This window comes from Podarcis vaucheri (assembly GCF_965113315.1).
Source record: "Podarcis vaucheri genome assembly, chromosome: 7".
NCBI classification, from domain to species: domain Eukaryota; kingdom Metazoa; phylum Chordata; class Lepidosauria; order Squamata; family Lacertidae; genus Podarcis; species Podarcis vaucheri.
The window spans coordinates 45,329,129-45,355,094 of record NC_138765.1 but is presented as its reverse complement, the minus strand read 5'-3'; the positions used below and the strand labels follow the sequence as shown (position 1 = coordinate 45,355,094).

General features: G+C 43.8%; 2 protein-coding genes across 2 annotated transcripts in view; one reads left to right on the top strand and one right to left on the bottom strand.

Moving 5' to 3' along the window:
• Positions 1–2,825, top strand: part of WWOX (WW domain containing oxidoreductase) — a 574,826-nt gene extending 572,001 nt beyond the window's left edge. Inside the window, exon 9 of the mRNA XM_082232366.1 lies at positions 1,285–2,825. Within this exon, the coding sequence (XP_082088492.1) occupies positions 1,285–1,473 (189 nt within the window). The 3' untranslated portion in view covers positions 1,474–2,825. The remainder of the gene's footprint in view (positions 1–1,284) is intronic.
• The window catches only part of MAF (MAF bZIP transcription factor), a 228,885-nt gene continuing 205,596 nt past the window's right edge, over positions 2,678–25,966 (bottom strand). The window contains exon 3 of the mRNA XM_082232371.1: positions 2,678–2,792. The gene's annotated coding sequence lies outside the window, so the exon portion shown is untranslated. The remainder of the gene's footprint in view (positions 2,793–25,966) is intronic.

The following is a 25,966-nucleotide window of genomic DNA, read 5'->3' as shown; positions in this document are numbered from 1 at the left end:
TTTCATAAAGATTTATACATTTGTAGAGAAAAAGCAGAATCTCCCTGCCTCAGTTTGTGCACAGCCACCTTCTTTATTGTGACTGGTGCCACCCACACAATTTAAGTTGTTGACCAGAGATATATGAACAGTTTTGGCATCAGTCCCGATTGCACTTTATATGATAGGCCATAATTGGAGTGCCTGGGTTCATTTGGAACAAGAGGTTTTAAAATAATAAAAATAAAAATGCATTAGTTTGCTGTGAAGAGCAAAGCAGTAAGTATCTCAAGATCTGATAAAAAAAATTCCCCCATTTACAATGCTTTAAACATTTTGTAAGAAACTGTAAACTATTTAACTGTGATGAGATTACAGCCTCCACTTTAAGCTAGAACTGTGCTCGCAGAAACTTCCCCATGTTTATTAGTCTACACATGGAGTCCAGGCTCTACACTAGAGTAAATGCATAGAGGCAACTAGGTGCATAGTATCATAGGTCACACCCACACCATGCATACAAAGTGCATTTAAAGGACATGGCTTCACCCAAAGAATCCTGGGAAGTGTAGTTTATCGCTTGTAGAACTACAGTTACCAGCACCCCAACAGACTACATTTCCTAGGATTAATTAGGAGAAGCCATGTGCTTTAAATACACTTTAAACGTATGCTGTGGCTATGACCATAGTGTGCACCAATTTGAAGGGGGTTCTCCTCTTTCTTCTCCAGAGCCTTCTGGAGATATCTGAACAACACAAAATTGCTGGGTGGTTATATCCCCGAGCAAATTATCCCACAATGGCAAAAACCCTGAGTAAAAACAACACCTGCATTTGTGTGGGAAGAGGGGTTCTTACGTATAGAAAGAATGTTAAAGTGTGACAGCCAGGTCACCTTAGAATTTGACTCCAGATGCCAACAAGAAAGCTGCACCGTTTGCTGGGGCAGATTGACAACTATTGCAGTGCTGGGCTGAAATCACCCAGCCACAGTGGGAGACACTGCTGACATGTTATTTCCTGTAGGATCAGCTGGGTAATGGTGCACAAACTCTGCAAATATCAGGCTACTTTTGCAAAATTGCCCATTTGAGTTGGGAACACTTTAACTCAAAGCCAGTGCTTATATGAATGCACAAAAGGTGGAATGAGGTGGGTGGGCTCACTCTGTACGGAGGTCAAGTTGTTAATCTGCCCTCAACAATGGTGCTTGCTTCTTCTGCCCTTTCTTTGGAATCTTTAATTTTTCTCTTAAAAATCCAGTGTGCTTATTTCCCACCTTTCTCTCTCTCTCTAATTGCAGCAACAAGGAGCGGCCACGACTGTCTACTGTGCTGTTGCCCCAGAACTGGAAGGCCTGGGAGGGATGTACTTCAACAACTGCTGCCGTTGCCTGCCATCACAAGAGGCGCAGAATGAAATGACTGCAGCAGCCTTGTGGGAGCTCAGCGAGAAGCTGATCCAAGAACGAATTGGCAGGCAGGGCAAGTAGTGGGCAGCTCCTGGAAAGATCAAAACCCAAGCAGAGAGAGAGCGAGAGAGAGTGAGATGCTGGGGGGGGGGGGGGCTGCCAGTGCTGGAATCTTTCCAATCCTATCATCTAGAAGGTTACAAATACAGATTAGCTAGTGTTAAACGAAATGATAGCCATCCTGACATTGTGAAAAGCATTAAAGACAGGAGGGAGATGGCCAACAAGATAGGGTTATCGGACAATATAATTTCCCCAGGCTTAGTTCGGTCTCTTTGATTATGTTCTGCCATTTCTTTTTTAATTATGCTCTTTGCTCACAATGTGTCCCAGAGTAAAGCCGGAGAACCATTTCCCATGCTGTTTTTCTTTTAAGCTGGGCAGCACATTGCATTTTTTTAGGCATGTGCCCCCTTCTCTCTTTTCAGCATACACCTAGAAAAGTAGCATGTGAACATGCTCAGCTTGTGTTTCCTACAGGGATGCACTCACAAGGGAGTTGTCTGCTCCTTGCTGCATGTACATTTTGACAGGCGAAGCAGGGGGCTGCCTCTCTGAAATCGAAATGGTATTTGGGTCTCCCCCATCCATTTGCGAACAACACCCAGTGAACTTTATGGGATTTGAGTTTGCAATTAGGGCTTACTCTCCGAGGAGGGCATCCCTTTTGCCAGTCTCACTTCTGGCTTGTTAACATTTTGTAAAACAACCCAAAATCTTAAATAACCAAGAAAACTCCTTGGCTGCAAATAAGAACTAGCTTGCCTAAAAAGAGAAGGTGCCCCGAAGTCCAGGTTGCTCCCCTTCTAATTAAATATATTGCAGGATATCCATAAAATATGATATTAAAAGATACATTTGCAAACCATTCTCTAAATACTGTGGGGGGTAATGTCTCTTTACAAACACACAGGGTGTGACCAGCTGGAGGGACTGGAAGGTTTTTTCCATCCATATCTCAGATCAGAGTTTTAAGGAGGGTTGGAGTATACCAACTATTGCCAGTGTCTCAGTTCTCCCAGCACCATGCTCTGTTCAGTATCCCCCCCCCCAATTTAAATGTAATAAAAGAACATGCTTGAATATTGTCACCTGAAGAGCAAGTCTGGTTCCTGTGAATGTCTTTAGTTCCTTTTGCCTTTTTTTTTTTTAAGAAAAGAAAACTTGAGGAAAAATAAAGAACTCTTCAATGCCATGAAAATGCCATTTTTGTTCTTGTTTTTTCGTTCCGAGTTCATTTGTCTGTGGGGATTTTTTAAATTTTTCTTCTTTTTGTGCTTTGTAGCTTATCTTCATGCCAGAAATTGTTGTAAGCCATCTGCAACCCAGCATCAGGTTTTCTGTAAACAAATAAACACAAAATGGTTACTTGACTCTCCTAAAGCTTCAATTATTTGTGATTGGGAATTATATGCAATACTTTCCGGTTAGGTATTGCCTGATTCATCTTACATCAGGGCAGGCCTAGCGCTTTTTGCCTGAATCTGCTGCCCCTCCCAACAGTCTTGAGCCTGCGGCGTTGAGGCCATTGCTTCACCTCACCTCATGGGTGGGCTGACCCTGTTTTACATTAAGATTCCCCTCTCCATGCCCAGCCCCAGCAGCCTTGCACCTTACAGTTGGGAAGGGCGCTAGTGTCTAGCCCAAAATTACCCAGTGGGTTTCAAGGCTAAGTAAGCCTTTGAATCCAGATCTCTTTGTGTGTTGTCGTTTTTTTATCCAGGGAAAGAGAACCTTTGACCCATCAAATGTGGGACTCCTTTCAGTCCCAGTCAGCATAGCCCCCAGTGAGGGATGCTGGAAATTGCAGACCCACAACATCTGGTGGGCCATAGGTTCCCCAAATCTGTTCTAGCTACCATACCACGTTGCCTGTCCACAAAAGTGCAACCAGTGCTAGACACACCTTATTGAATTCCACAAGCCACCTCTCATGACTCTCCTAGTTTTAGCCAAATCTCCTCACCCGCATCCCCTAGATAGTTAAAGGGACCATCACAGAAGCTTCTTAGCCACAGCTTCCATCATTAATACAGGGTTAATAATACTGGTCCTTCTTGTATAGATTAGAAGATGATGTATGTGAAATACTATATAAAGGCTAAGGAGTGGTAACATCAAAAAGTAGTCTTAGCATAACTAATGAAAAGGTGCCCGACAATCAACTACTTTGAAGCCTATTTAAAGAGGGCTTCATTTATATAACTTCTTTCTAAATTCATTAGATAATATTTTCTTCTTTTTTCTATTTTTATTGATTTTTATGTACATTGATACAAATGAAAGCAAAATACAACACAACAGGTAACTGAATGTTTCAGGTATTTCACAGGGAATATTTATCAAAAGAACACATCAGGTCCAAGAGCATTAAATCACCCTCTTGCAAAGAAAAAGGCTAGTAAGTCTTGGATGTAAGTATACACTGAAGGAAAAGAGGATCAGGAAAAAGCAAATGACAAAGTGAAAGAGATGTGTGGCATTTTCTAGGCCACCTCATCCATAATCCCTGGCTTGCACAATACCAGATAATTCTGATTCTATGTAAACAAATCTTTTTAAAACAAAACAAAACAAAGAATGTCATCTTATTCAAAAAGAGAAAACACAGAGCCCCTGAGCATATATGGAGTGCCCTTATCTTACTGTTCTAACACTCATGCCTGCCTCCATGCATTCAGCTAGAGCAAGCTTCCAAAGTCAGGCACACATTTTGTTTCCTAGCAGATTTATTTCACTAAGAGAGCGCCTGTCAGGCAGCTAAAATCCACCATCAGCCACCCGATCAACCCCCTACCACTTTGCTCCTTACAGCCTTCCATCATTTCAGAAGCCCTTCCTTATGCAACCAAAGTAACAATATTTAAAAGGAATGAAATGGCTGTGTGATAAATAAAAAGGAACAATATTTCCAAAATAATTGCTACTTTGCTCTTTGATAAATGGTTCAAGTGCTCGATAATTCAAAGCCATTAGCTTTAAATGCTGCATTGTACTTTGGTACATTTCCCTTCAGTCAAATTTATTTATTGATCTGTTGATAGATGCCGTTTCAGAAAATTTACATAAATTGGTACCCCCGCTCCCTCCCTAACAGATGTGGCTCCAGATATCAATGAAATGACAACCACATGCAAAGCAGTGGAAGTTCATCATGCAGAAATCCCACAGAAACACAGAGTTAAGCCATGTAAGGCCACGTCAGAGCAGGTACATACAGTTGTAGGATCTCCAGCAGCAACATTTGGATTTTCCCCATAGAGGTGCTGGCCACTGATTTATATGGAAGCAAAGTCTCTATATAATAGGGAGTGTCTTCCCTATCAAGCTAAGTGGCCTCCCTTCCTTTTTATCAATGTGAGCTGCTTAAGGAAACAAGTTTTGTCTGAAAAGTGGAGTATAAATGCAGTATTTAAAGAAAAAAAGGTACAGGAAGCTCTGCTCCCCCTGTCCCTGCCTGGCAGAGTGCTTGGCTCTAACCACCAGGTGCCTTTGACTACAGGGCCCAAGGAAAACACGTGGTGGTTATGTGGTTCTCCAATTGTCACTGGACCTCAACTCCCATCATCCCCAACATCCACAGATGATGGGAACTGCAGTCCAACAGCATCTGGAAGGCCCAATGCTCTCCCTGTATGGCAGCCAGAGGACTACTGTTTACTGGGTTGCATGCAGGGATAGACAAATCTATCAATCCCAGTTTCTCTCCATTTCTCATTTCCCCCCCAAGAGAGCGGTGCAATTTGGTGGATTGGTTCTTAATTTGCACATTAATGCCTGGAGCAGATCAGGCCATTTCATATGAGAATTTGCAAAGGCTAAACACCTCAGGAATCTTCATGGTTGGCTTTGACCAGCAATGGCTCTATCGGGTCTTAGGCCTTTGCCAAGCTTCCTGCCTTAAGATCTTTTAAGTCATGGGGAGCTGTGACTCTCCATAGATTGTTGGACTCCAGTTTCGGTCAGGCTCAGCCAGCATGGCTAATGGCCAGGTATGGAGGGAGTTTTAGTCCAACACTATCTGGACTACAGTCAATGTTAAGACTACATTTCCCATCATGCCTGACCATTAGCCATAATGACCTGGAGGCCATTATGTTCCCCAGCCCTGCCTTAACTGGAGAGATCAGGGACTGAAGCCAAGGGCCTTCTACACACAAAGCACATGTTCTGCCACTAAGCTATCCCCCCCCCCCCCAGTAACCTTCCACAGAACAAAAGACAAATATCCTTGGGGCAAGACAATATTAGAAAGCCTTTTTTTCAGCAACACTGCAATAATTTGACTTATGTCAAGGTTGAATAGCTCTCTGCCAGGTGTTAAAACTCATGACCTTTCAAGCCAAACACACTTATACTAACCAGTTTACCACTGGAACAATCAATATCTTGTAAGTGAGATAGTCTAGACAGATCCTCTTTTGTCCTTTGGTCTTATTTGTAGCTTAAGAATTGATAATTATATCTAGCTCGGAAGAGAACTGCCTTGGCTATTTAATAAACTCTCTTTCTCCCTCCAACAGCATTCTTTCCCATTTTGCACTCCTGGTTTTTTTTTAAGCTTCAGTTTTACTATTCATTTTTTCTAGATTTAATAAGCTATTTGAAGGGCTCTCCCTTGTATTTTTTCTTTTTAAATAATATCTTACCTGCGGCAGGGGGGAGGGGGAGGTTTGCACTAGAAGGCATTGTAATACACCTGAGAATTTTTTTTTTGAGGCAGGTCTGTAGTTCAGTGTCCGCTAGAGCATAGGACGCTTAATCTCTGGGTTGTAGATTTCAGCCCCACGTTGGGCAAAGCATTCCTGCATTGCAGGGGGTTGGACTAGATGACCCTTGTGGTCCCTTCCAACTCTAGAAGTCTATGATACTATGTAGCATCTGTTTTACATGTAGAAGGTCCCAGTTTCAATCACAAGCATCTTACGGTGGGGCTGGGAATGTCTGAAACCACGGGAAGTCACTGTCAGACAGTGTCTGTTGCTTACAAGCCTGTGGCTTTCTAAATGCAAGGGTGCATTCTAAGGAAATCCTCAAACAGAGCTTGATCTGTAACAAGATGATACTGAGCTAAAAAGACTAATAGTCGGACTTGGTATAAGGCTACTACTGCAGCGTTTTTGGCCAGAAGGCAAGCAACAATTCCAACAGCCCTCCCAAAACTGTGAAGTAGCCTGGTAATAAATCACATAAATGTCATTCTGATTGCATGCTCCTTGGGACAGAGACCTTCCTTATTATTTGGTAAAGTGCCGTGCACACCCACTTACAGTGGTACCTCTGGTTACGAACGCTTCTGGTTACGAACGCTTCAGGTTACGAACTCCGCTAACCCGGAAGTAGCTGCTCCTGGCTGCAAACTTTGCCCCAGGATGCGAACGGAAATCGTGTGCCAGAGGCTAGCACACAGCGGGAGGCCCCATTAGCGAAAGCATGCCTCAGGATAAGAACAGTTTCAGCTTAAGAACGGACCTCCGGAACAAATTAAGTTTGTAACCAGCAGTACCACTGTATTCAGAAAAAAAGCACAAAATATAGCTTACTTCAAAAGTTTCCTTAAACTAACACTACTAAAATGAAATGACATAAACAGTCATTTTCCATAGTGCAAATGTGGATCACATGTTTTATTCTACCCTGCTTCAAACTCCCTGAAGCAGAAAGCTAGCAGAAAGGAATTTTAGACCAGTCTGATCCCTGACACACTAGTTTTCATATTCACTAGCTTCCTCCTAAATGTGACAGGATGACAATCCAAACACGTAATGCCCTCCCACTGCTTTCTCAAATGACGCAGTCTAGTGAGGACTATACCCAGAGTTCCCCCTCCCCAAAACATTCAGGCATAATAGGGCAGAAGGGCAGATAGGCATCCTGGGACTGATACTGGTTGTATATTCTGCTTCCTTCTTTGTGCACAAACATGCTAATTTTCTCCCCAGACTGTACAAAAGAAAGGATTCAATGAACCTTCAAAGAATCTCCCTATTTGGATTGTCCTGCAAAATTCAAATGCGGCATCCTTTGCTAATCCCACTCAGAGTAGACCCACTGAAGTTAATGGACATGGCTAACTTAGATTCGTTAATTTCAAAGGGTCTGTTCTGCATAGAACATAGTTTGATACAACCCTGAGATTGTGTGTTTTCTGGCTCTAACTTGAATATGATTTAATAAAGAAGCATTTGTCAGGATGCACATTTTCCTGGAAGGTTTCTCCTGCCTCCCCCTCCAGACACAGACGTGTACTTTATGCAGCATTGAGAAATCGTGCTTGTTTCTTTAAAAGAGCACTTTCCGGATGGTGCTCCATGAATTAGCCCTATGCCTTTAAAAGAGGAGATTGCTTTGGTAAGAGTGCGGCGTGGCAGTTGTAAAAGTGTCAAGGTGTTATGAATGTCCTGATGATAGAGCCCAGTTGTTATTTGCCGGGTAGTGAGGGAGGATAGCTAATGATGTGCAGCATGTAAAATGTTTGTTGCTCTAATCCATCTGTGTGGAGGGGAGCAAGGGAGAAATGGAGAAATGCAGGGGGATTTACTTGGACAGCTGGAGATAAAGTGTGCACTGATGGAGTCATCCAAGAGGTAGCTGTCAACGGGAACCGTCTCTGCATATAATACAAGGCAGTTCACAAGGTGGCCTTATTCTTTTGTCTGCGCTTTTAAGAGAAAAAGGAAAGGGTGGGGCTGAGGATAAAAGAGCAGCCAACTGCCTGACTAAAGCACAGTGCATAGCAAAATAGGAAGTTGCCTTTGGTCCATCTAGCTCAGCACTGTCGGCACTGGCTGGCAGTGGCTCTCTGGGGTTTCAAGTAGGAACTGTTCACAGCCCTACCTGGAGATGGTAGGGATTGAACCCGGGACTGTCTGCATGTAAGGCAGATGCTCTACCACTGAGCTACAGCCCTCCCCCCCCCCTGGAACAGACAAGACAGAGTAATGAGCCCATTGCCTCCTTCAGATCATGGATGCAGATGCTCACTCTCTGGGGTTCCTGGGCAATCAAATGTGAGACTATAAGAAGACCCTTGGTAGTTTAGTCCAAATGTCCATTGAATCCAGCATCCTTTTTTCTGCAGTGGTCAGCCAGATTCCTATGGGAAGCCCACAAGCAGAAAAAAGGAAGCTCAGTGTTGTCTGCACTGACTGACAGTGGCTCTCCAGGGTTTCATGCAGGAGATATTCCCAGCCCAACCTGGATATGCTGGGGACTGAACCTGAAGCCTTCTTGCATGTAGTGAATGAGCACTACCCCTACAAATAGAAAGTTGCCTTATACTGAGTCTAGCTCAGTACTGTCTGCTTTGACTAGCAGGGTTTCAGTCAGGGGGGCTTTGCGACTGAACTATGGTGCTTCTCCTACCAAGTTGCCACCTCCATCCCATGACAGGAACCCAGGAGCCAAGTCCTTTGTCCATCTAGCTCAGTATTGTCCACACTGACTGGCAGTGGCTTTCCAGGGTTCAGGTCAGAGCTTTTTGCAGCCCTACCTGGAGATGCCAGAGATCAGGCCTGCTGAGTACACTTGCCACAGGCCTGGGAGGTCTAAGCCAGCCAGGGGTGACGAAGACTCCCAGACCAGACCTGAGATAAGCTGTGCCTGCCAGAGATTGAACCTGGGACATTTTGTGCTGCTGTGAGTTATTCTTTTGGGGCTGGGAGGGGGAGGAATAAGCAGTATGCCTGAGCCCCCTTCTAATTCCTGGATCCAGCGCGAATTCAATTCCTGGAATAGTCAGACTAGATTTCTAGTGAGTACGACTCCTTAAGATAACAAAGGAAGTGGCTGAGCATCAGAGGGCAAATGGGTGCCCCCCTCACTCAACTGTGTGGTAGTTAAGTCTGTGTAAAGTAGATGCTGGAAGCAGGCAACAGGCTGGGCAGCTAGGAGACAGAGCTGTGCCTGATACCTGTTTGAATCCAAGGCTGTGGCTATGGGAGAAGCAAAACCTTTTGGGGGTCTTAATGCTGTGATTCCCTGCATTGTAGGCTCAGGTTGTATATATGTGTAAATAAACATATAACCTAAAGATACCGCAGTCCCCACTTTGCCTCATTTCCAAAAGGAAGCACAAACCCTTGTAAGTGCCTGGGACCCCTGGAATCTTGCGCTGCCTGGAGATGGGATGGTGTGCAACACTGGTGTCTGAAGCGGGCTTGGTGTTTCCTGGAGGAAGGCCTGTGAGCAAGGTGTGCCTGAGTCGAAATGGAGGGAAGAACAGCAACACTCATTGAGTGGCTTGAGAGAATGAAGCAGCAACAAAGCTGGCAGCAGTGCTGGCAGCTGGATAAAATGAAGGCAGCTGCTGGCAGAGTGGCTGGCTGAAAAACCTCCATTGTAGGCTCAGGTTGTATATATGTGTAAACAAACCATATATTATAAAGACACCACAGTCTCTCTGTGCCTCATTCCCCAAAGGAAATATGAGCCCTAGGTAAGCACCTGGAACCCCTGGAGTTTTGCTCCACTCGGAGATCAGGCTAGTGTACAACAGTCTACAAAGCAGCTGCTGCACCACTAAGCTACACCAAAAAGGCTCTTTTGGAAATACTCATGTAACATTTGGAAGAATCCTTGAGATGCTAGAGTTTTCCTTAGCTAATCAGGGGTTCTCCCAAATGTCACACACTGTCCAACATGCTTCAACACATGAGAAGAGCCCATCTAGCCCAGCATCCTGTTCTCCCAGTGACCAGTCAGATACCTGTGGAAAGTCTGAAAGCCTGACCTGAGCACAAGAGCGGTCTGTCCCCACTTACGATGCTTCTTCACTTCTTATAAGGAACTGCGCGCACACACACAAACACACACGCAAAGAGGGAGGGAGGGATTTTCAACCTGATGGAGAAGACTCGAAACAATGCAGAAGTTTTCAGCACTTAAAACACTTTGCTGCCAAATGATACAGGTCCCCGGGCATCATGGATGGGCATTTGCACAATGTGTACCTGGTCTAACTGCCCATCCACCCTGCAAAAGTAGCTGAAGTACTGCTAGCACTTGGGAAACCATATTATCTGCTACAGTCAAACAGCATCTCGAGGTCCTCTGAGTCTGCTTTTACATCACCACAAGAAAATTCTGTTGTGGTGGTAAATTGGATTAGACAAGTGTAGAATCTGCCAGGAATTTCCCACCGAGCAAAGCGTTAGCAATGATTGAACAGCAGCATTTCAGCAGTTTGAGTTAAATCCAGTGTAAACTTCTAAGCGAACCATTGGCCCAAGCTGAGTCTGCAGTGAACAGCAGCCTGCAATGCATCCAATCCTTTGCTTCCAAATGCTTGAGCTACCGCTTAGCCTGACAGGCCTAGCCACTGCACCATGGGATCTGTTACCCCCTAATCCTGGATGTGCAAAGACTGTGATTATGAGATAGGATGGAAAGGGAAGTATTCTGCACATGGGGTAAAGAAACATGTTCGTTATCAAACCTCTGTATTACATGGCTCAAAACTCTGCCTGGAATTTGCAGCTGGTGCAAATTTTTCTAATGAAACCACACCCAACAACGGAGGCATGTTTTCAAGCTTCCTTTTAGAATTCTAAGGGCTAGAAACTTTGTATGCAATCAAGTTCACAATGAAGCCAATGACTTGCAAGACTGATTGACAGTGTCTTTATTCAGCCCTGTGTAATGCAGGTATCTAGGGGGAGATTTGGAGATACAAGTTAACAATAGGGGTGTACTTTTTCTTGTTCAGCTCACTTTTGCATGAGTTTACTTGAAAGTCATGAGGGGAGGAGATTTTTAACATATACGCACATAAATTCACAATTTTAATATGTGTTTGAATACTGATTCTTGGATACATTTTCTCTCAAAATGTATATTTCTAAATATCTTTTCCCTCAAATTTTAAAACACACACACACCCTAACAAGCCTACACTTATGCTGCAGAAGTGCAAAATGGAAAGCTTATGCTCCAGTCCTCAAATCAGTCCATGAGGTATGGATCAAGTTCATTGGAACTGAAATTTGCAAAAATCACATTGCATATGCATCTCTACCAACAAAGCACCCCAAGAACCCACCTCTAAGCTCCATCGTGCCGTCTCATGATTCAAATTCATAAAGATCAAATCTCTCTAGCATCTGTGTTACCGGGTGCCCCATCACCAACACCACCATCTTGCAATCTCACAATTCAGAAAGGAAGAGATGATAACTGTACACTGAAAGGGAAGCTAGTTACGGCCCTGATTTTCAGGGAAATTGCTTCTTTCATCTTCAGGAGCAGAGGAAACATGAGCATTACCAAAACACAAGAGAGAGGGGGGAGGGAGAAAGAGAAGAGGAGCGATGGAGAGAAACGTATTGGAATTAGAGAATTTCATTATTATTATGACACCTGTCAGGCTTTTAAAAACAACAACACAAGCCCATACAAAGACAGAGAAAAAAAATATATAAAAAATAGAGCAGCGTTGAGGCAAGGTGAATCAGAACAGCCTGAGCCCTGTCAACACCTGCAATTAGATGTTGTTTACCATCTTGCACAAACAGGTCCGACAGCATCAATGTGCTGTGGACATCATGTGTTGTTTCAGTCTTAACTGAAGGCTCAGAACTAATCCTCTTGCCTAATACAGCTGGGAGTCCAAGCGCAGGGATTTCACATTACTCTCCTAACTACACTATCGCTCAAACCATGGGATTAGGACCGCTGTACAGTCAGTGAAACAAAGTCACTGGATTCAGGGATGCTAGACAATGAAAGGGTCAATTTGCTGTGTGTTAACATGAGGCATAGGCAGGGGTCCTGACGATAAATGATATGAGAAAGATGAATGGGAAATGCATCGTCAGGAGCAAAGGCTTCTGTCAGAGGATTCTGATTCTTTTCAGAAACATCGGAAGCTGCCTTATACTGAGTCAGACCATTGGCCCATCAAGTTCAATATTGTTTACACTGACTAGCAGGGTTTTAGACCAGGGTCTGAACTTGAGACCTTCTGCATCGAAAACAGGTGAGCTCTACCACTGAGCTACAGCCCTTCTCCGACCAAGGTGCCACCTCAATCCCACAGGCCCTTTGTCCATCTAACTTAGTACTGTCTACACTGACTGGCAGTGGTTCTCCAGGGTTCCATGCTTTCCACAGCCCTGCCTGGAGACACCAGGGATGGAATCTGGGACTTTCTGCACGCAAAGAAACCACTGATAGCAGAACCACTAACAACTTGGGCTGTGCTTCTTATATGAATAATATGTAGACACATGTCTACATCAGTAGTGCTCAGCTGGGGAATGTAGCAAGGGGCAGGCTCTCCTTAAGCACAAACCAGCTGAGGCTGGGGCCAGGGACTGAGGTCCCAGAGTTTGATCCCTGGAGTTGTCCAGCCTTGTGACTCCTCCTCCTTGCTGTTGCTGCTTGACCACCTGACTACCCTGAGTGACAGAGAGAGGTGACATGAGCAGAAAAAGCTGAATTAATACCAAGTCCATCTAATTGTCTATGCTGATACTTGTCAATGTTGGAATTGTTTTTGCTGAGCAGTGGTGGGTCTCCCTGGTTTCAGACCAGGGACATTCCCAACTGTTCTTGGGGATACCACAGATTGAACCTGGGGCCTTCTGCATGCCAAACAAATGCTCAGCCACTGAGCTTTGTTCCTTTTTGCAGCTCAGTAGCAGAGCACCTGTTTTTCATGCAGAAGAAAGAAAGAAAGTCCCCACCCACTTTAGGCATTGACCCCACTCACTAATATAGGCCCCACCCATCAATGTCTCCAACCATCTTCCTCCTCCAGCACAAAGCTCCTAGCAGATAACTTTTCTAGGTACACAAGGGGGGTGGGACGGGAAATAAAATCAATTCGTTTTGGACTTCCCCCAAGGCATCTGGACATGAACAAGCAGAAGGAAGGAATTTCCATTTTATTTATACTGTATAATCATCTGTGCTACATAAACCAAAGTCCAGGGGCCCTTGTTTGTCCCAGGAACGCTTCCTAGGCCACAGCCATCACTGGCCCTGCAAATTTGCAATGCCTCTTGCTTCTCTAGATCGACGACAGGGAGACTGTGTGAGTGTGTGTAGAAACTAGTAAGGCTGCCATACATCCAGACATTACCGGGATTTCAAAGGCAGAATTAACGTCCAGGGGGAACCTCAACAATGTTACTTTGTGAAATATGGCAACTCTAAAACTAGCCTGTTATGCAAGGGTATATTGTACATTTATTGCATCACCCACTTTTGCACCTGGCGCCGCCCATCACTTCCAATGTGGCCCTCAGGCTGAAAAAGATCCCCCACCCCTGACATTGAGGCTTCTTGTCCTGCCATGAACGCAAAATACCCTTCAGGGCCATATTTCTTCTTGCAGGAGTTGAAAATTGTGGTGTATTAGCTAAGAGTCACCAATCAAAGCAGTCAATACCCAGACAACACACACACACTCCATATAATTTCATTTATGCCTTCAGCCACATTTCAAACGCTCCCAAGACATAAGGCAAATTAATTTATTAAAAAGCAATCGCTTGATAATGCACACGATGATAGAAATAAATGAATATGTTAAATATCGTATAAAACAGTGGGTAATCACATAATAGAGCATCCATTGTCAATTGAGGGGCTGCCTTATTATACTTGGCAAATATCAGTTTAAATGGTGTATTATTCATGAGCCAACATCCTTTAATTACTCTTAGTGCACATTTGTTTTTTCTTCCCCGCCTCTCTCCAAATGGAGCATCAGCCAGATCCATAAGGGTTGTGAATCCCTACAAATGCAGCTCAATTGCAAAGGTGCTTTTTCGGTCAGAGGCCCATTTGCAGTAAAGAGATGATAGGAGAATGTACTCTGAAATAAGGCAGCTGGTAAAGGCAAAACTGAATTTGGATGAAGAACAAGTCAACAGATTAGATATTAAGTTATTTGGTGCTTTTACAGACCTCATGACACGACGCAAGGAGACTACAATTTCACATCTGATGTACATATAAAAGTAATGGTTCCTAAAGCACTATGTATACTGACTGTGCTAGATGTATTATTATTTGGGAAGGATTGTACAGTGGTAGAGCATCTAGCTTGCATGCAAAAGGTCCCAGGCTCAACCCTCAGTATCTCCAGGGTGCAAAAAGCTCCCTTCTGAAATCCTGGAGATCTGCTGCCAGTCAGAGGACGCAATACTGAGCTAGATGTAGAGGTGGACCATGGGGACTCAAATTTCAATGGCATCCTGTGCAATGCCAAAATCCCCCCCCCCTTCGTGCTCCTCCCACACTCCATTCTAAATCACAGTTGCAGCATCCCCTGCAACTGAACTGGTTGCACTCTCCTAAATCTGCCTCTGCTAGATGAATGGTTAGACTCAGAATAAAGCAGCTCCCTGTGTCCCTGTTTTTCATTCCACTTCCCTAAAAGGTTAGGAGTTCAAGGGGCACAGCCCTTACCCATGCTTCATTTCCTTTGGAAAGGGGTCACAAGAGACTTATGACATTTTGGGTTTACAACTAACTATAAAGGCTGAACATAGGTGAAGGCCCAGCTTAAAGACTGTTACAGACAATCAAATCTAGTGCACCACAGTAAGAGGTCCAGAGAGAGTGTCAGGCACTCCAACATGATGTTGGCTAACAGAGCTAAAACAAAACCAACAACCCTGAGCTATCTATATGTATTTCTTAGTCTGCAGTCCTGGTGTTGGCTCTGCCAATGTTGCTGGACTACAGGTCCTATCAACCTCAGCAAGTGTGGCCAGTGGCCAAGGATAATGGTACTTGTAGTTCACCAACACCAGGAGGGCAAAACATTCCCTACCCCTGCTATGAGCCAACTCCCAACATTGCCTATTGGACACGCCAGCTGAATTTGACGCAAACAACATCTGGAGGGCCACAAGTTCCCCATTCATGTTCTACACACTTATATGGAACAATAATTCCAATTGAACTGAATGGGACTTCTGAGTAGACGTACATAGGATTGCACAGCTGGTTTCTCTCTATCTCTGTCTCTGTATCTCTCTCACACACACTAGCAAAGTAAATGTGTTGCCTCCCACAATTCTTCTGATATATTCGAACACTACATCAAGGGCATCATGGAAGATTTAAAATGGTTGCTTGTGGGCCCAGTCTCTTGGCCCAGAAAACCCAGGGTGGGTGGTGGTCCTAGTGGGACCTGCCAGGGCATTAGAGCCACAGCAAATTCTCAAGCACCCTGGGTGCTGACAGTTTGATGTGGTGAGCATAATTTGGATCCACGTGAAATGCTCTCACATCTCTGATAATCTGAGGGACTACCATGGAGTCTTGGGAGGGGATGACGTGCAAGAATCCACTGTTTCATATGGTTTTCCTGTGTATGGAAAGCCTCTCCACTGAACACACTGGCTTAGCTTAATTTGCCAGGAAGGTCTCACTTTAACAAGGTCAGTTAAAGTCCACCGATCACTTCAATTAAAACATTTTCAAGGATTTATAAGTAATAAACTGATCTAGCCTGTAATTACAGGTTGCCTTAAAGCCAGCTGCCCCAAGGCTGCTCCGTGCAAGGCTGTATAGAATGCTGTTGATTTCTGGGCACAAAGATAAAAGTGTCCCATAAAAAACAGAATGGTTTAAATTAAGCACAATTAAAGTGTAAATCTCAACACCCATTAATATTTAAGGTCCATTAGATTACTTTATCTATCACATTATTAAATGCTCTGATGTTGTGCTGGGTGTCTATAACATTTGGCTCCGCTTCTGTCTAATCTACATCTTGTGCATAAAATGGTTCTTAAGTATGCGCAGCTATGTAATAATTTTCAGACGGAGCATTTCTCCCTGCCCTACTTCCGTCTGCAGTCGGAGGCAGCAGACCACCTCTGAACGTCAGGTGCCAGGGAGACAAGCACCTTGCTATGCTGGTAAGCTTACTAGGGCTGACAATTATTAGAAGCACAGTGTTTTAGCTACATGATCAGGGATTCTGGAAGAGGCAGAGCAGAAAGGGGCTAGCACAGTAGTTCCTACCCTTTTCCAGGCCACTGTCCCCTTGGTTCCATAAACTCATCCCCTGTGCCCCCTTACCTTACCTTATAAAAAGCCTTATTCGAAATAGCAGCTTGCGTGACCCACTAAAGAAGACAATAACACACTAAAATCTTAAACTATTAATTGCATATTTAGTCAAAGATCTAATTAAAACTATTTAGCTCAATTAATGCAACAAAACTGATGAACTTGATCCTGTGATACCAGCTTTTCAAAGTCTGTAATTTATACCTCCACCACCCCTGCTGCCCCTTTGCCTCTTAGTACTTCCCTAGACCCTTAGACTGCCATGGAGTGCTGAGACAGGGGTGATTGGGGATGGGGAGAAAGACTGCTACTGCAAGTCAAAGCTAAATGATAAAGAATGGGGAGGGCAGGTGTGATCCATTTTGCAAGGAGCTAGCAACTAACAGCACAGTCTTGTTTTCCTGCAGAGGCATGAGTTGAGTGACCCTGAGAGATAATGCATTGGAATGGGGCGGGGAGATTGGGTGAGGTTCAAGATTCAGAGCGATGAGGCCAAGCCTTGAACCTCCTTCTGGTCCTGCCATCTAAAATATTCATGATTTGGGGCTTTTTAGTACATCTGTGACCCCATTTGAAATTAATATACTATTGGGCTGCCCCATTGATCCTGGAACCCGTTGCCATATCTAACGCAAGCAACGCCGCCCTTCTGCCTTTGTGGTTGGATGGGATGCCTGCCAGCAAACGTATTCCGCCTTCATTAAACCAAGTCTCTGACAACAAACTCAACCACATGCCCTGCTTGCATTTCCTGAGACATTCAAGTTTGGTCCTTATAAGCAAGGAAGAGAGCACAGGGGTGGGGTGGGGTACACAGTAGTTGAGCTATCCATGCCAACAAGCGCACACTTTTCACACTAACACTTGTGCATGTGCAGAGAAAGTGTGCCCCTGTGTTCAGTGTAATGTGTGATTTCACCAGGTGATGGTTATCTAACTGCTCATGATAGGGCTACCATTTTTACAATTGGATGGAATATCTGAAACAGTAAACCCCTATCAAAGCATTCAAACTCAGCTGTGGCCTTCCACACATTATTATAGTGAAAACTCTTGATTTCACATGATTTGGTGTTTTCCTCCTATGCCTCCTATAGTAGAACACTTGAGTGGCTTTGCACACACACATTCTTACTCCTTTCTGACTTCTGTATATTCCAGATCTTGCCCACTTTTAACTCTCATGAAACTCTGCACGTGACTTTTCTCCTTGCTGATGTAATTCCATCCCTTTAGTCATACTTTATAGATGAAGCTTAAATCAAACCATATCCAGTTCTAAGATCCTCCTATAATATAATTTGATTTTTAAAAATCAATTAATACCAGGCTCAATTGTTATCTATGCCCTATCAGGACAAAATTTTCTTTAATCAATTAACAGCTCAATTCACACTCAGCTCCCTAGACCAAAATCTGCTAATCAAAGGATTCTTTTAACTATTTTAACCAATTAAATAACTGATATATCTATTCACAGCCTTATATTATTAAAAACCAATTAATAGTTTTACATGGAATTGTTCCATTGATTCTCAGAATTACACAAATTTAATGGAAATGCCCACCAATGAGTTTGTCTAGCATCCCTCCCAAATGGTAAATTCAACAGTGATGCATTTTAATCATGCACAGGAATACAGAAACACACACTTTTAAAATTCAATAATAAAAATATGAAGTTGAAGTTGTGCTGAAGGCTTCATGGAAAAGCCAGTCATCATCTGCTCTGGCCAGTAGCAGCTCTGCAGGGGCACCTTCAGTGTTCGAAACTCCCATTGTTCTAGGTGCAGTTTGCGACAGGGAATTTCATTAGCGCAAGCAGTTTCTGAGCTCTGGGCGCAGTACAGATTAAAACTGCAGAGTGAAAGGAAAGTGGGATCTTTTTCTGCCTCCCCACTTCCAGCTACTCTCTGAAGACTGGAGAAGAGACCCTTTTAAGATTATTAGGGGGGTGGGCAAGGAAGGACTAGACCACAGCTTTCCAAACTGTGTATCATGACATGTTAGTGTGCTGGCTGCCGTGTGTCGCACGAACGCTCCCTGTGCTCTTCCTAGGGCTGGAAAGGGTTAGTTGAACCTCCAGTTTCCTAGTAAAACTGAACTACTGTGTCGCGAAATTATGCATGTCCAAAAAGTGTGTCACCAACTTGAGAAGTTTGGAAAGCTCTGGACTAGAGCATGTGAAAAATGAACATAGTATTTTAGCTACAGTTCATTCATTTTCAGCTTTGTATTCTTGTTATAAAAAAAACCCACCTAGACATTCCATTGCTGCGCCCATAACCTAGGTTTAAGGTGCCATTGAGCTCCTAGCTTTCATATATCAGTTTCTAACACTGGTCACCTTCAGGCACTTGATCCTTTTCACTGGAAATGGCTCTACCCCAGAGCCATGTCTCCATGCTCTTTTCTGTACCTTCTGGTTGAGATGGGCAATTCTAAATGAGGCTACACTGAAGATTTACAGAATGGCAGCAAAAGATACTTGCCTCTTCTCACATCTCATAATGCCAGTTCTCAGATCTCCCTGGAGATCGGTGTTGGATATTTGTGGTGTTTTCAATTCCGCACTGCTCTCTTCCCCCTGCCCTCCACTCCCTCAAAATGTGTGATTAGAGTGATGTAATTGCTCTGGAAGATTAGTGGAAGATATTTCTTTTTATCCTTAGCCCATACTAAAATCTGGCCTAGGCTGAAGCAATGAAAAGGATTTCCCCCCCCCCTTCCCTCCTGGTCCTGCCTTCATTTCGTTTGAATGATGCCCCCAAACACTTTGAATCACGCTCAGTATAACTCAACTTCTTTCTTCCTTTCTTTTAACTGAATTCACACACGCATGGCAACTTTTTATTAGCCACCAAGGAAGAACTTTTAAGGTTTTAGACTCAGGAACTGGGGTAATAGCATTGTGAGGGCATGGCCCATTTTCCTGCCTAATCCTGATTTCAGTTCCCAATAGTAGCTTGGAGCCATGGCTGTTTAATCCTTAGGGAGGCTAAATTCCTGGTGCAATTAACATCTCGTATTCAGGGAGACCTCTTTGCGGTTTAAACTGGAAATCTGTCCCCAGCTAGGTCAGCCCCGATGGTCTTTTTGCTAAGTGGGATGGGATCCTCTTTTAGCTTCAGTCAAATACAGTAACACCTCATTTAATGGGGCGGCAGAGCAGGGAATCGGCTGCTGGGCTCTGTTGCTGTAAGAAACCGCCTCCCAGCAATTAGAGTTAGTGAGGGATGCAAATGCACAACAAACGCCCCCACTATTAATGAACAATTTGAGTCATTCTGCAGGTATTTATATAAGGCTGAGGCAGCATCTTTAGGAAGTGGGGGGGGGAGAGCAAACAAATGTATTCCTAAAGAAGCAAAAGCTGAAAAGGCAGTTAATATTTCTTTCCTATCATTGCCTGGAAAGTTCACCTGTCCCTAAAAGCACCATGCACTCACAGAAATATATTTTGAATCAGGGATGAGGAAGATTTTTTTTTCTAGCTTGCGGGCTGCATTCCCTTCCAAGGGCCACATGCAAAAGCAGGTGGGGCAACAAAGCTAAATTCTACCTTTGCACAGTACAGGGCTGGTTTACACATTACAGTAAGTATTTCCCGGGCCTTCGTCTGATTAAAGTGTGGTTTATTGGACTAGGAAAGAACTGTTCCCCGCCCCCTTCTGCTGAACACCTGGCATCAGCAAAGATTCCTGATATTTTTAACCGCATTTTCCCATGATGTCCAAAATAGGAAGTTGTGGTTTCAGGACTTCCAATAAAGATCAGAGGCCTTACTCCACAGTTTACTAGCTAAGATGGCATTGGAAACTGGAGCTCTATTCAGTCTTTCAAAAATATGCACAAGGGCTTAAAGTGTAGATCCAATGCCCTGTGTTGAGCAGGAAGGTCTGAAGGGGTCTTGCAAAGTGACTTTGGCTGCATGCATTTGCAATTAAACCCAATGATCTGGTCCCCTGCCATAGAAAGCTGCCTTATACCAAATGAAAAAAATGGTCCATTTTGCTCAGTGTTGTCTACACTGGTTGGCAGCAGCTTTCCAGAGTTCAAGATAAGGGTCATTTCCATCCTTGCTTATTGGCACATTCTACAGGGTAAATTCTTTAGGATTCTCAAGGATTTTTGGTTTGCTTTGTTTTCCTGGAAGGTCCCTCACATCTTCCCAATAATGTGATGAGAAGTATTTGGATATCAGTCCAGGCAGCAAGTAGCCTCTAAGGTAGCCTTTTTCAGCCTTGGGTTTCCAGATGTTCTTGAACTACAGCTCCCATAATCCCTGACCACTGGCCCTGTTTGCAAGGAATGATGGGAGCTGTAGTCCAAGAACATCCTGGGATATATGAATCTCTCTGGTTGGGTCTTTGATGTTTGATGTAGACCCTGACCAGTTGGGTGCTGTGTACTGGCCAGCTGGAGTCTCTCTGTTATCATTCCCTAGAGCTCTCAATAACTGTAGAAGGAACAATTTTATCTTGCCATTTTATTCTGCTTAAAGACTGTTTAACTGTTTGTTTGTTTTTCGTTCTGTACTCAGGCCTACTACTTAATAAAAGCACCGAACCTCTCTCCACCATTTTTGTTATTGCTGCTGAATCGGAAACAACTCTTGCATTTGGCAAAACACCAGCCCCCCTTGCAAATGCTGGGAATGGATCCTGGCACCTTCTCCATGCAAAACAGATGCTCTACCACTGAACCATGGTCCTTTCCCTTTTTAAAAAAATTGAAAATAATATCAGAATTGGAGCATGTGCACCTTGGTGCACATTTCAAAGCCTTCAGTTCATTGGCCTCTTCTGCCGCCTCCCCCCTTGTCATGCATGCATTAATCCTGGAACTTAATACTGAGTAGATATGCACAGGATTGTGCTGTAAAACGCTGTCAGTTGCTAACCCTAATCCCATCATAGTTATTTTGAAATGCACTCCCCTGCTATGTTCAACAAGCCTCTACAGTGCTTTTCAAAATCCAATACAGAGAAGGCATAGAAGGCCCTAAGCTGCAGGTGGAAAGCGTTCGACAGATGTTGGAAAGGGAGATGTTTTCCTTCTGCCATATTTTGCATTCCAGGCACCACCCTGGGCCCCAGCGTGAAGTGTGATTATGCAGAAGTGTTACTCTAATTTACACAAGCACCCAATATTCCTCAAGACACGCTTCAGTACAGGGAGATGGGAGTGAACATATGGGAGACTTCGCTCACCCCAGATTCCTCAGAGATTCCTTTATGGCAAGGCTCTGTAAAAATGTCAAGGCAGGCCAGAAGGTCCATCACAAATGCATTGCTTAAAATTGAAACCAGGAGGTAGATGGCCAGAAAGACTTACAGAAGAAGGAAGCCTGACTATACAGTGTGAGGGCACTTCATAAATGCAGTCTAATCCTGGCATATTTATATTTACATGGTATTTATGCGTCATTTTTTCACCTAAAAGTGCTCAAGGCTATATATACAAAATGATGGCTGCATCCATCCAAGGGGAATATAAACAGATTGAGGGCAGGGGATGTATGAGAGGGAAAGGTAAGTGAACTGGCTGGATGGTCCTGTTCATTCATTTGTTAATTGAAAAAAAAATTAGAAATGAGTTTTCTGGTTTTAAACATCTGTATCTTTTGTATTTTATTTTGATTTTAGTTCAAATGTTTTGTATTTTCTCCCATTCTATTTTATTGTACACCACTTTGATAGCTTCAGGCTGTGAAGTGGTTTATCAATCCATATAATAATAATAATGGATAATGATATTGGTGAGGATTATAATAATAATAACAACATGCCATACAAGTGTCCCAGTTTAACCAGGACATCCCAGATTGACATAAGCAGCCCTGGCAGTTCTGCACTGTGGTGCAAGTCAGTTGCATATAATGCATACAACATATAAGAATTGTTCATATTTTTAGGGAAACCAGTGGAAAAGAAAGAAAGGAAAAGAAACAGCTTCATGTCAAGATCAAGGAACAAAAAGGAAATCTGAAGGGAAAAAAAATTGTGGATGAGGTGGATATCAGGATTTTCAGAAAATTTCATCCCTGAAACTAAGGAGAAAGCATTCTAGTCAATATTAGCTCTTTCTTACTTACCTCTCTCCCCCCCCCCCGTCACTGTCATGATGGGGGGGGGGATGAAAAGAGAAGGAAACAGGAATGCAAAAAGCCAGTCTGAGCCAACCCACCACACCCACCTATCGGACCTCTCTTTTAAACCCTGCAGTCCAGACACCAACCTATTAATTGTAACGTCTTATTGATTGCTTTCAGTCTTATTAAAAATGTATTTGCTGTATGTAGTGGCAGTAAAACATCTCCCTTTCAAAGCGCATGAAATCTTTTGATCAGCAAATGCAAATGAGGTGCAACTTAATTCTATTTGGTCAAGCACCAGTCAGTTCCCCTCCTTGTTTCCATGGTCACTTTTGCCATCTGCTCAGTCAACTCTTCTGTATGTTGTTGACAAGTCACAATCCAGGTCCCAAAACATATTTGTTTGAATACTGTTTTGTTTTTGTTTTTAAATTTCTCTTAAATTGTATCCCCAAGAGAGAGCTGCATACAAATGGCCAAAACAATTCTCCACCTGATTCTGTGTGTGAGGAGAGGAACTGAGGGGAACATTTCACCAAATTTATACAGGGCTCATCATCACCAGTGCCAGTAGCACAGCTTCTTTCTGTTTTCTTAAGGACTTCTGGGAAGGGCTGTAGCTCAGCAATGCCAAGCATCTGCCCTGCAAGCAGAAGGTCCCCCAGGTCAATCCCAGGTAGTGCTGGGAGAGCCCCCTACTCTGAAATCCTGCAGAGCTTCTTCCATCCAGCACAGACAATACTGAGCTAGATGGGCAAATTATCTGATTCAGCATAAGGCAGCTTCCTCTGCTATGTTTCTGCTGCTCAGGTGAGACCAACAGCAACTGTGTTGACCACCTGGCCACCATTTTGAAGCCTCCAGAGTGCCCAGGGCTTAGCACCGTTTCAGGGCATTGTAAGGCAGAAAATGGCTACTGCTACCAAAAAATGACGTAGAATATTTGGATAAATAGTGGAAGGATGACTACAAAGAAAAGAAAAGAAAGAAAGAAAGAAAGAAAGAAAGAGCACACATTTATTCCTGAGCTAAATGTCTACTAAGATATTTCAGCTCAGCTGAATGAGCTTGCATGAAGTGTGCTTGGGATACCTGCACTGTAAGGATGTATATTTCTTTCCTCCAAGGTTTTGAATTCCCCCAGTAGGGCAAACAGCTACTTAAGTCACCAGTCCACAAGAAAACACAACTCCACTGTCACTGACAAACACTGACCCATTTGGTCAAAGATTAAGTGAGTGTGGTTGTTGCTCTAGAGATACTGGGAGCATATCACCTATTTTCAGTTCAAGCTGAAGGTTGTTTTTAGGGTCACAGCAGATGCATGCAATGCAGCTGCCTGCCTTGAAGCCAGTAAGGAGAATTAATGAAACACTTTGGCTTCTGTCACCGTTAAATAAGTAACCTTCACAGTAAGGTATAGGGAAGCAATGCCACCCCTCGCTGATTGAGCATTGTGGAAAGAATATGGTTTATTTCAGCATTGTTGCAGAATATTACCACTTTATATATTTGAGACTGATTTGTCGAAACTATTTATACCAACACCACCCTTTCCAGCTGTTGGAACCCACAAAGTAGCTTAACAACCACACACACAGAAACACACACATATATGCAGTTGCAGAACATAAAAGAAACAGAAATATTGTTAGAACCAATGGGAGTATACAGCACAAATAGCACAATAAGGGAATTAGTATGCTTGTTAATAATAATAATAATAATAATAATAATAATAATAATAATAATAATAAATTTTATTTATATCCCGCCCTCCCCAGCCGAAGCTGGGCTCAGGGCGGCTAACAACAATCAAAATAGTTCAACATTCTAAAACATTCATTATAAAATTAATTAAATCAAATTAAAATCAAATTAATGGCAACCATCAAGCAAAATTTTGTGCAGATTGCCAGAGGAAGGGGTCAGGCTGCGCCCTGACAAAAGGCCTGGTGGAACAGCTCTGTCTTGCAGGCCCTGCGGAAGGATGTCAGGTCCTGCAGGGCCCTAGTCTCTTGTGACAGAGAGTTCCACCAGATTGGAGCCGTGGCCGAGAAAGCCCTGGCTCTAGTTGAGGCCAGCCTAACCTCTCTGAGGCCTGGGATCTTTAGGGTGTTTTTATTTGCAGACCGTAAATTTCTCTGTGGGACATACCAGGAGAGGCGGTCCCGTAGGTACGAGGGTCCTAGGCCGTATAGGGCTTTAAAGGTTAAAACCAGCACCTTAAACCTGATCCTGTACTCCACCGGGAGCCAGTGCAGCTGGTACAGCACCGGATGGATATGATCTCGCAGCGAAGACCCCGTAAGGAGTCTCGCCGCGGCATTCTGCACCCGCTGGAGTTTCTGGGTCAGTCTCAAGGGCAGCCCCACGTAGAACGAGTTACAATAATCCAGTCTGGAGGTGACCGTCGCATGGATCACAGTGGCTAGGTCAGGGCGAGAGAGATAAGGAGCCAACTGCTTAGCTTGGCGGAGATGAAAAAATGCCGCCTTTGTTATAGCTGTAATCTGCGCCTCCATAGAGAGGGAGGTATCGAAGATTACACCCAAACTCTTCACGGATGATGCTGGCACTAATTGCACCCCCGCAAGAGACGGGAGTTGCAAGGTACTGCACAGAACGGGGTAGCCCATGTAGTATCCTTCAGATGTTGCTGGACTACAACTCCCATCACCCCCTGACCACTGGCCATGCTTGTTGGAGCTGATGGGAGCTGTAGTTCAGCAGCATCTGGAGACCCACAGATTCTGCACCCTTGCTGTAGTGCTACAGCAGAAGAGTCTGCTTCACCCCACGGAAACAAACCTGGCCTAAACATCATGTGGTATTTTTAGGGGTTATTTGGAGCTATGCCGTATGACTCATTCCTGTGAACGGACTGATTCTACCGTACGTAAATTGACCAAAATGCTGTCCCTACCAATCTGTGTCCTTTCCAAGTGTAGTGTCTCCTCTAGCTAAAAGAAATTGTGTTCACAGAGCTAAAATTCCCAGATTTCCCTGGAAAGAAGGATTGATTGGTGAACCACTCTTGAGAGTTGCAGTTCTGGGAAGAAGGATCTCCTAACAAATCTCAGCACCCTGGACAAACTAAAGTCCACAGAAATGCTTGGGGGAAGCCAATACTCTGTAGAGTGGCATGATGCTGCTTTAAAATACATAACACAAATGGGGCCGGGGGGTGATTTTAAAAGGGTGTCACTATGAATATTTAGGCTGCAATCCTATACCCACTTTTCCTGGGAGTAGTGTTATATTGTTAGGCAAGTGTAACAGGTATGACTCTCCTCCCACCCCCACCTCCTGCTCCCACAGAGCGTAAAATCATTTAACATTTTGTATGGGAAATATGGTATGAAGAAGGGCAAAAAATTACCC